Consider the following 12,166-nt stretch of genomic DNA (forward strand, 5'->3'; position numbering starts at 1 on the left):
ATGTCGTGCGCACGAGATAATTTAATCTTCAAAAAAATAAATGCATATCCTAATTAGTCATACCACCGTAATTCTCCATATTTTCACACACCCACAAAAAAAAGAAGTCTATTTTGATTTTATTTGATTGGATTGTTTTAAAACTTTTAGAATATCTTTTAGTAAGAATTGTGTATCTCTACAATTTCTAAAAATATCATGCCCGCTTTTAACTAAATCTATGGAAAAAACAAACAAATTGACATTTGATTAAAGATATTTTCAATATAGAATCTACATTTTACAATAGTAGTCTACGCATTAAATTTGATTAAGTACCTGGGGCTTGTTATTCAATTGATTTATTAGTGAACTGTGTGCTAAGAGACACGATTCGGTGAACTCGATGCAAAAAAAATAATATCATGTTGGCACAGGTAAATTATGTAACTGCAAATGTAATGCAATGTACAGTCAACGTGCAGACATTCTCAGTCACCGAGATTCCGCCTTGAAACAGACTATACCTTGTGCGATCTATTGACCAATCAACGCGAGAGGTTGTTTACGTTTATGTTTCTCTGTGTTCATAGTCTTGGAATACACATGTGTAAATTTAATTGACATAATGTACATAATTTACCGTTGGAATCAGGCGAAAGAACGAAAGAATGGAGCTTAAATTCCTTTCAATGACTGATTCAAATTGATACGTGATAGTTTGGATATATGCGAGTGACATTTTATTACTTAAGGTTCAAGGCTGTTTGAAAATGGATGCCTTATTTTGTACACAGGAAGTCAGCGGAATTATGCCTGAAAATTAGCGAAGAAAGTGTTTTGGATAATAACTACCGTCACTTTTAGTTCTGGGATAGACGTACACTTGTGGTTGTGATTTTAATACGGCGTGATTTGATTAAGATCATGCAGAAAACACTGGAATTTATGTCTGCGCCTTTCATTGATAAACAGCCGCCATTGAAAAACCAAAACAAATATTTCTGCTACAGGTTACGGCGACATTGGACGAATCATTTGCCTTTAAATTTTTAAGATGTAGTGTAAACAGATATTATGCAGACTTTTAATTATTTAGTTACAGTTTTACTTTTTTCCGTGCCATTTAAATGCACTGTGGCCTCTGATGAGGGACTGCAGGGGTCATTCCATGATGCACGAGTTTCTGATGGTGAGTTTGAAACTTAGAATGATTCAAGCTCAGTTTGAAGTTTGAACATTTGAAACATTTCTATCACTGTTATGTATGAATAAATGTCTGATTACATGAGCAGTTGGCACCCAAAAAGATTTACTATCCTTCATAAGTTCATTCCTTGAGTAAACAAACTTGGCACTGGCAAGGGGTCCGCGAACAGAACTTGTAGACACATAACTTGGGGTGTAACGATACGTAAGTCTCACGATACAATACATTCCGGGATACAGATGCAAGGATATGGTACATATCGTGATACAAATTGAGTACCTTAAGTAAGCCTTCATGTGACAAAATGAAAGCAATTGTTTCAGTATTTCGGAATGGTGTTGAGCTTCTCAATTCAAATTTTAAATTTATATGAAATTAATTTTGTATGAAAGCGGGGCTGGGGGTGGGTAAAAAGCTGCGCATTACACATGGGTATCTACAGTACTTGAAATTTTGGTTAAATGATAAAGAAACTGTTATAAATTATACATTTTGTTTAGTTACTATCTTTAACACTAATTGTATGAAAGTTCTCATTCAATGTTTCTACTTTTCACTGTATCTTGAAACAGGCCTGTATATAGATATATAGATGATACAATATGCGTATCGCCCAGACTATTCTGACTAATGTATCTCGTGATACAGTGAGAGAATTTTGATATGTTGTTAGAGTAACTTCGGGAAAATTCGACAGTCGTGTATATTCGACACATTGAATTAATATCCACGTGGAAAAACCAATAATGTCCTTGAATAATTTTTCTTAAGTAATTTATATGACGTCATATTTGTATATGACATCATGAGAACATTTTGATCACACAGGCTTTCTTTCCTTTTCCGATACGCGCATCGGGTAACTTCGACATTCAAATTCATTTTGAACGAAAATCGTAGTTACAGTTTTCTGTAAGAATGGTCAGCGGAGCTAAGGTATTTAAAACTATTCTTACAATTGCATTTTGACTTTACTTAACCGAAATACAAACAGAAATATATTTGATGTTGATATTTAGAAACAAATAATATTCCCCGGTTTCCAAGCATGACCTTGGCTAGGGGTGACGAATTTGCACGACAAGATATAACACTGTTGTGCAAATTCGACATACTATCAAAATTATTCGATTATATCGTCTTTAAAGGATATTTACGGCATACAAATGGTTTAAGTGTGTTTCTTAACCATATCCATGCTTTCCTAATTTGTCCACGCAGATTCTTAAAGTATGTTAACCTAAGCTGACGTCGCTAATTACGTCACTGATTTGTGCATTAAAAAAGCACCTGTGCATTTAATTAGCGTGCACATATTTACATCTGGGACCAGTACGAATTTATGACAATTAATTAGACAATCAAAATTTGTGCAAAGTAAAATATATTGAATAGGATATAATAAGAACATATCATCGTTATTTAAAACAATCATAGCCGAGTAACCCAAAGGTTTCGGTAACAAATACGCCTTATTTGAAATTAAAATGTCCAGACAAATTCGTGCGAAGTGTTGCAGAGCTCTTACTCTCCATCAAAACTTGCCCCCACCGTTCAGATGGTAGAAAATGGTACCATTGTCAAAAAAGAAGGCAGCAGCGATAAATAAATAAACATAATTAATGAGGCTATATTTTATTGTTTCCCGAAACAATTAGCCGGCGTTTGTATAATCTGCTGAACAATTAATAAAGATTATTCTTTTGTTTTACTTTTTATAGCTTGATCGAGTTATGAAATCTGAAAAAATTAGAGCCTACTCGTCAGCATAAAAACTGTTGTGTTATGTCTATTGCGACATTTGCTGTTTTTAATGTAGCTATATAAAAAAGATAAATCTTCAACTTGTATATTTTTTTAAAACTCTACCAGGGTGCCGAATTTGCCCGAAAGATGTCGAACTTACACGACGACAACAATCAGAATAATATCCATCCTATTGACGATGTAGATGCAAACACTGGGCAGCGTTTTATACTGAAGACGCAGAAAAGGTCTACTTTCGTTTTCATGAAATGTTCGCACCGATCATTCTGAACCGAAAATTGCTTCACCGTTTTTATGCTTAAGGTGTCGAATATACCCGAAGTTACTCTACACCCTTACGCATAGCGCTTAAAAAATTGTTTTCATATTAAACCAACTGCAGTATCCTTAATGGTAGGTACACTAGCCTTTCAGAGTGAGAGGTCCAACGTATCTTGAGGGATTCATTGGGGGAAAAAAAGAATCAATGCTGTTCTAGGATAAAACGTTTTTTTTTAATATCTTTCCTTTTGTCCGCAATTGACAACGTCTTTTAGACACACGATTCCAATGCTGTCTATCTTCGTCAACTTTTATCATGGCTTAAGCGGCTAGAGAAGTACTTTCAGGTGTTTTTTTACCAGCGGGGAAGGGGCCCAGGCCTGTGATTTGGGGGGGAAAAAAGCTTGGTATTTGGGCAAAGGGGAATAAAAAACCTGATGTGAAGTCAATTTTTGGGGAAAACTGCATGATTTAAAAAAAAATTTCTGAGAATGATTTTAGAAGGAAAAGAATAAACCTGACTTAAAAAAAAATAGTATATTTTTCTTAGAGTTAGGTCTTTTTGTAGAATAAACATTTGTCTGTATATTCTGGTAATCATTCACATCTCAGAGATACCCTATTTTCAGCCAAATAGTTGTTTTGCTATTAAAACAGGGAGAAAATGTGTGGGAGGTCGAGTAGCTTGAGTCGGTAGAGCATCGGAATAATATTCCAAGGCCCCGGGTTCGAGTCCCGGTCTGCCTGCACATTTTTCTCACCCTGTGACATTTGGGCGGGTGCGAACACACATTTATACCTCCGAAAATTGTCAACAAGCAATTTTATGTTAGAATTGTTAGTCATCAAATATTTTTCATTTCCTCTAGTGAAGAAAAATGCCGACCATCTTTCATCCGACTCGCTCTTTGAAGTGCTGGAGGCAGCAACAATAATATATGTTAGTGTGGCCCGGGTTCAAAAGTGTTATCAATGAAAGATATAATTATTATTATTGATATTATTAATATTGTTATTATTATAAAACAAGTTCCGGTTAAAGTCTTGCTTGGGTACTTTTTCACTGAACTCGGCTATAGCGCAAGAGAAATGCATTAGGTGTAAAACCTGTCAAATGTCTTGTCTTTGTTATATACCTTTACTCAAGCAAAATTAAAAATAATGAAAAAGTAAACGACAGTGTCTTCAAGACTTCAGGTATCGGCCAGTCTACCGGTACATACATAGATCAGATTGTTCAACTACTACTATAAATGAGCACAAGGCAAAATTTAGCTAGAAATGCATGTTTTTGTCTTCAGAGATATAATTGTACAGTATTTTATAAAGGAGAAAAAAAATTGCTGAGCTTCGTACTGTTATTTTTCAGACGGCATTATCCTTTGAATCGCACGAGTTTCATTACTTTTTGTGAATCAGGGAATGGACTATAAATTTTAGCAACCCCAGATGATTTTTTAAACAGATATCCCTTGAAAGAGCTAGGTTTACCATTTACAGATCTGTTTAAATTTTTAAAATATTTTTATCAGAACAAAAGTTCGGACTATTGCAACAATCACATTTTCTAGAATTATTCCTATAATGTAGAAATAGAAGGAAATTTTCAGGCATTCACCTAAACAGTTACCCTCGAGGCCAGACATTACCATCTGCACCTACAACCAGTGAAAGAATCTTATATTACAATTCTAGTGAAAACAATGCTAAATCTTGCTTGGTTTTACACAAAACATGAAATTAAATGATTTTATTTTATTTGAGCATAATAATGGTGAAGATCTCGTTGCCCCTGCATTCCCACAAATTGTATTTCATGTTTCATACTTTTACCAGTGATTTTTTTTACTTTTTTTGGCAACAGCCCCATGCCTTTTCAGTTGGGAATTTTTAGCGCGATAAACTTCAAAATTGGGAAAAATTAACAAAACCTTAATAAAGAAATCATTTTGAAAAAAGTTTTATTTTAAGGTAAATTTATTTCATTCAAATATGCACTGAGGTTGAACAAAGAGGACAGACAGGTCATTTTCTGATGTCACAGGATCTGATGGCTCAGATAGCTTAGGGTCACCATGAGCTTCTGTTGATTTCTGATCGAGGGTCATTTTGTGGGGACTCAGATTTCTTTGACAGATCACTTTGCTTTTCTGACGTTTGATTTGAATTTAATTTCTCTTTAACTTTACCAAAAGATGTTCGAATGTCCTGAGTACCGATGGCGTGTTTAAGTTTTATTTTCTTATTATAATGTTTGGAATTATGCGACATTTTCCGATAATTTAGGTAAGTTTCTAACATTGTTTTTCCAAATCATTTTGACGCATGAAAAAGCGTTTAGCGACCGTGATGAAAGTCATACTAAATGCTGTACTATGCCGTGACCCGTTTTATGTAAACAATGCGCTTAGAGTTGGCAACAAAATTCTGCGAATAGACCATAATTCGAGTCAGAATTTTTATGATTATTTGCATCGTTTTAGTTCAGCTTTCATAAGAAATCAATCTAATTGGGAAAATTCATCTCGTTTTTGGGAATTTTTAAGCATTTTTTGGGAATTTTGACCATTTTTGTCAGTTGAGAAGACGCTGAATTTCGGAGTCAAATCGGCGCAAAAAAATTCACTGTTTTACATTCTGTCAATTAAATTCATTGTCTGGGCCAGTTAAAATCTGGAACCATACTTTCAATCCTGAATGGGTTCCTCTTAGTTGCTATCAATAGTTTTTAGCATGACTTTTCGAAGAAGAAGTAGAGCTATTGCACTCGCCCCTGCGTCTGCGTCGACGTTGGTTAAAGTTTTTGATAAGGTCAAATATCTCTGTTACTATCAAAGCTATTGACTTGAAACTTAAAATACTTATTTAGTATCAGAGTCTGCACCAGGAGAAACAATCCTCATAACTCTGATTTGAATTTTGAGTTATGCCCCTTTTTAACTTAGAATTTTTTTATTTAAGTTTTTGATAAAGTCGAATATCTCTGTTACTTTCAAAGATTTTGACTTGAAACTTAAAATAATTATTTACTATCAAAGTCAAGTCTACACCAGGAAAAACAATACCCATAACTGATTTGAATTTTGACAGAGTAATGCCCCTTTTTAACTTAGACATTTTTGGTTAAAGTTTTATAAAGTTTTTACTGGCAAATCTCTAATTCAGAGTCAAGCACTGACAAAAGTCGAGTGCGCTGTCTTATGGACAGCTCTTGTTGTTATTTCATCAGCTTGTAGTTCTTTCTTTCACCAACTGAAACCTTACACTGTCTCCACTCAAAACTTTAGTCGCCATTGGGAACAGAATTTTCAGTATGGAAGCTACGTGATGCAGTTCCACTGATTGGTTCTAGCGGATGAAAATACTTTTCCATATCCTGTTTTTCTGAGTGCAAATTGTCAAAACAGGCGAAGGTTTTGACAGGTTATAATAAATAGAGGTTTTAAGGTACTGGAACACTTTCCCTATATGTATACCATTAGCGGGAGGGGCATTAAAAATCTTCTAGGCAGACACTGTTGGCCAGATTCTGGCATAATTATGTTCTTTGAATAATCCTCTATCATGATCTGATTGAACAAAAAACTATTGCAGTCAGAGCTAAAAGTAGAAAAAAAATATTATTATTAAAATGATTTTGAAATTACTGCACAGAAATGTTTTTGGGTGACCATATACTAAATATTATCAAATTATGAATTGAAAATCATCTTTCCCACTTTCAAGTAATTTGGCAGAATTTGTTTTAGGCGGCTGTGCTAAAATTGTTATCCCTGTGGACTGTGAAACTCAGCTGAGCAATCTATGGCCATCATGACACTCTTGTAATTTCCACCTTGAAGGAACTTGGTAGCAAAAAAATATGTAAAATACAGAATACCGCAATCTGATGAGAATGTAGCTCTTTGTATCTACTAACAAGATTATTTTGTTAGTGCAATGAATATGAGCTGAAGTGTACAAATTTTATACATGTCCAGAAAATAGTACTTGTTAACAAAAATGTAATTGACTACCTTTAGAGCCGACTTCGGAAAGAACAGTTACAGTGCAGGGAGTGTAGAGTTGTGTTATTGACAGTGTTGTATCATTACCAGCTGCATATCTTTTATGTACTTGATTGTTACTCCCACCAACACAAACCCTTTGCACTATCAATGTTACGGGGGAGGAACTGTTACACGAGACTCGGTTGTGGAGGATATCATGTTACAGATTTAGGATGCTACTGTTACATGTTTCGTGGTTTTATAGAATGTTGCAGTTTAGCAGGATATGTTACAGTTGTGGGGTGCTGCTTCTTAATGTGTTACAGATTTAGGATGATACTTTTTCCTTCTTCAGGATTCTGTTGTTAGATGTAAATACTGCTAAACAACATTTATTTTGTCATTTGAGGCAGTCAGACATGTACTAGAGTGGCGTTGCGGTAACGACGTTTAAAAACACAAGAAAGAAAAACTACAACATTCCACCTAACGGGAGAAGATATCGGTTGTGATATGTCAAGAATCACATACGATGAACAGTTGATGATACAAGTTATGCAGAGCAAATCTCCCATCCGTTTTCCATGCAAACTGACCGATCGTTTGAACATCGGTTGTTATTGTTTTTTCATAACCTCAAAATAAATCACCAAAGATATCGCGGAGCGAAATCGAAAAATGTTTTAAGTGTTTCTTTATTTATATTCACATAGATTAATTACTTTCGTTCAAATCTAAAAAGAGAGTGAGTTACTAATAAGGTAACTCCTAATTTTTGAACAACTCGAATTTAATGTGCTCATGCTCGCCTTTACGCAATGCCTACAGTCCTGAGACATGCCTTCTAATGGCACATAGTCCTGAAAAGCCCTTGACACCGTCATACAAACAAAGACATAGATGCATATATTTTTAGATGAAAATCCTGAAACATTATACATTTTAACTATAAATTGCATATAAAATCCTCTGTTAAATGATATAGGCTCCTAACTGTGACCAAACAGATCCAATGCTTCAGATTAGCCTATTTGATTGTATATGCTTGTCAGACCTTCATTGCGCAGATGCATATCTGCTTGTAGGCAGCTACGCGCCTGCAAGCAGACTATGATTCGATGGTTTAACATGTTTAACAAAAAAGAATCTTTTGTTATTTGAAATAAAGTTTTATTGCACATGTGCGAGTTGTCGTAAGAAAAGCCAATTAATTTCTTAAGTTCTCCATTACCGATTCCGAGAGGATATTTTCTTTTAAGCTTATTAGTAATGGAAATCGTTGATAAAGACACGCATTGCCAAGCTCTTCTGAAGCTAGGACACATCGTTTGCTAGCTTAATACATGTACATGTAGCATAAACTAGTACTATTTATGAAAGAACAGCTTATTAAAGTGCAAACGACGATTCAATGCGAATTGGTGATTATAGTATCATATACATTGGATATAGAACACTAACTTTCCATTGAAAATGTTTATATATCATTTTATTATATATAGATGTTGATTTAGAATTTCGAAATTAGAAAAAAATGCACTTGGTATAATATATTTGTTACATCTTACAAAAAAATCCCGCATAATTCATGATATCTAGATTTTATTTGCTATCCTGGTATTGTATATTGTCAAAATGTATTTCAAGAAGTATCATCCTAAATCTGTAACACATCCAGAAGTAGCACCCCACAACTGTAACATTCTAAAATCAAAGCCTTGAGATGTCTGTTGGTTGCGGGTTTTGTTAGATTTATTTTCTGTTTAAATAGCAATCTGTAAATATACATGAATGAAAAACAAATACAAATGTGCCTCATATCTAAGATGAACTCTGTCTGACCTAGCTTGTGATGTAACTATGGGCTGGAAAATCTTATCATTGATAGATCTTATATAATCTTAAACAATCTATGAATGGATACAGATTGAATCAGAACTGCTTGATCATTGATAATTAATCCGCATTGTTCATGAATGGAACTATTTTGTGAAGCACATGAACATCCTTTGGATGTGATTTGGAATCAAATAAAGATGCTATATGATTGTCAGAATTACACTTAACTTTGGTCGCGGGTAAACCCGCAACCAAAAACCAGGAAAAATTAGACCCACATCGATTTTTCTACCTCGTATTATAACTGCATCCCTAAAGAGGGTCTTTATCGATGCAAATGAGCATAAAATATGGTTGAAACATATTTTAATTAACTTCTTTTAGATAATTTTCTATCAAAATTTCGGATTTTGTTATTAAACGCTTGATAGACATCAATATACTGTGTTTCACGTGTTAAACCATGTCTCAACAGAAATACATACCATTTATCTAGAAAAACAATTTTTACTTTTGCAAAAAAGAGATATATCTTTACTATTTCTTTGGCAAACAAAACACCGACAGTGATTATTATCCTCAGAATGCTGTAACGTTATCCAGGAATACTGTAACAGTAGCATCCTAAATCTGTAACATGATATCCTCCACAACCGAGTCTCGTGTAACAGTTCCTCCCCCGTGAATGTACTGTTGGCAGTAACGGGAACGTCCGCATCTAGCTTTACTCATTTGGCTTATCGAGATGACTTATTTTATGATCTGATATTCTATAGTTGTCATGAATCCCGCTAACTGAGACAGCGACAGTCAAAAATTATCGCACTGTCCTGAAACATCCTATTATTTGCACTAGTCTGCATCCCACATGTTTCAGAACTGAACATTATAAATACATCTGTCTACGTATTATTCAGTCATTAATCAGAAATTTTTAACCTTTAGCCTGCTGGTGGCAAGTGATTCTGCCTTTGCGACCAGTGCAGACCGAGATCAGCCGGCACATGCATGCAAGCTTATCGTGGTCTGCACTGTTCGCCATTCAGTCAATAAACTTTCAGACGAAACCCCTTTGAATAATAAGTGGTACTACCAAAGTTGAATGATTGACCAGTCCGTTTTTCATCTGGACTGGTCTCCCAGTGATGATGGTAATTGATAGATTAGAACTGACATAACAATTCTTTTAAAAACATTGAATCCAGAATTTGTTGCAATTAGTTTAGGCTTACATAAATTTTGATTTTTGTAATTTGATAACAGCTAATACTTCTGTTTTAGTGCGATTGACCAATTCGAACAATTTAAACAGTTATGGAATTCTGGAAGTCTCTGTTGAAGGATCTTGGACAGCAGTGTGCGATGACAGTTTTGACGAAACAGCTGCTCTAGTTGCATGTCGGCAGTTGAACTTTGTGGATGGCAGGTTCCAACCAGGTTATTGTTGATTAATATTTTATTTTCATGCCATATCAAAAAAGGATTAGCGGGTATACAAAAGATCAATGCACACGTCCAGTCTAATGTCTGACTCCATACTCAGTACCAAGCATATTGTTTTAAGATTTATGTATATGATAATTCATGCTGTGTAGATGTACTAAAAGTCCCAATGTCATTGTCTGAAGGAATATTTAGGAGTTGATTATCCAGAATCTAGAGCTGATTTTTTTTTTTTGGGGGGGGGGCCTCCATGGCCGAGTGGTTAGAGTCGTTGACTTCAAACCATTTGCCCCTCATCGATGTGGGTTCGAAACCTCATTTGGGGCGTAGAATTAGGGGCACCTGGGGTCTTCCTCCACCATTAAAGCTGGAAAGTCGCCGTATGACCTAAAATTGTGTCGGTGCGACGTTAAACCCAACAAAAAAAAAAAAAAAAAAAAAAAAGACCTGATTTTTATGGCTGCCACATGTAAATGGGAATATTGTTTTGCTGATGTTGCTTGGTCTTCTTTAAGGTAGACAATTTGGTCTCTGGTTGGTATCCAGATCATGCTTTGGTCTATGGTAGTCAAGTTTCATGTGATAATGTCCTGTTGTAGATGGCCCATTTTTTCTGAGGTGAGATTGTTAAAGGTCAAGGTCACGGTGACCTTGAAACAAAATGGTTTCTGGTCAATAAATGGAAAAGACATTGGCCTACTGTGGTCAAATTTCATATGCTAATTGCCTGTGGCTTCTAGGTGACCTTGAATCTGATAACAGTTTCCGACCGGGAACTAGTATTCCCAGATATCCTATGGACAGTTCATGATCCTTTATGTTTTGGGGATCAATAGGTCAAACCTCAATGGTTTGGCATCAGTAGCTTGGGAACTCGTTTATACTGTTCATTGTATTATAGACTGTAGCTTTTATTGTTAGGATATAAAAAGCCAAGATCACAGTGACCTTGAGACTGGAAACTTTTTGTGACCATTTATAGAATAATTCAATTCTTTGTGGTAATCATATGTGGCCCAAAAACAGCACCTCTGCACAAAGCTCTCTATTTGTTACCACTCTGTGTCTTTGGTAACTTTTGGTAACCAATGGCCACCAGTAAGTTTCAATTCTTAGTACTAATCATAAAAAGAAAAAAAACCTCCTCTGTATTTGTTTCCACTCTATGTCTTTGGTAACTTTGGTAACCTATGGTAACCAGGATATGTGGTCATTAGATAATCCTTTTTTTTTTTTTTTTGTTATTTGGTGTTTTTTTTGGAGAGGGCGGGTGGAGTAGGGGTAGGGGTCAGTAGGTCAGAGGTCAAGACCATTGCATTATTGAAACTAAAATTGGTTTTGCATCAATTGTTGGTGAATGCTTTGGCCAGTGGCATCAAAATTCATAGCATAAATTGCCTGTGGTAAGAAGATGACCCCTGTTGATTTAGGGTCATTAGATTGAAGGTCAAGGTTATAGCTTACTGGAGTTGCATCTGACAGGCCATCACTTGGGATATGTGTATTTTAAAAACAGCTGAAAGACGTTTTGCATATTGTCTGAATATCAATCTGTATAACTTACAAAGGGAACCACAGTAAAATTTTTAGCAAGCTAGAATGTACTTTTAGGAGAGTTGGATGAAAGACTTTGTAAAATGGAAGAAAAGCAAGCTTATTAGCTTGGGTAAGCTTCATT

The 12,166-nt window shown here is 35.2% G+C and overlaps 1 protein-coding gene across 1 annotated transcript in view; it reads left to right on the top strand.

Annotated features, from left to right (window-relative positions):
* The first annotated feature begins 539 nt into the window (after positions 1–539).
* The window catches only part of LOC123522999 (insulin-like peptide receptor), a 96,817-nt gene continuing 85,190 nt past the window's right edge, over positions 540–12,166 (top strand). Inside the window, exons 1-2 of the mRNA XM_045300578.2 lie at positions 540–1,171; positions 10,327–10,482. Coding sequence (XP_045156513.1) covers positions 1,057–1,171; positions 10,327–10,482 — 271 coding nt within the window. The 5' untranslated portion in view covers positions 540–1,056. The remainder of the gene's footprint in view (positions 1,172–10,326; positions 10,483–12,166) is intronic.

The sequence above is a fragment of the Mercenaria mercenaria genome, chromosome 8, assembly GCF_021730395.1.
Source record: "Mercenaria mercenaria strain notata chromosome 8, MADL_Memer_1, whole genome shotgun sequence".
Lineage (NCBI taxonomy): Eukaryota > Metazoa > Mollusca > Bivalvia > Venerida > Veneridae > Mercenaria > Mercenaria mercenaria.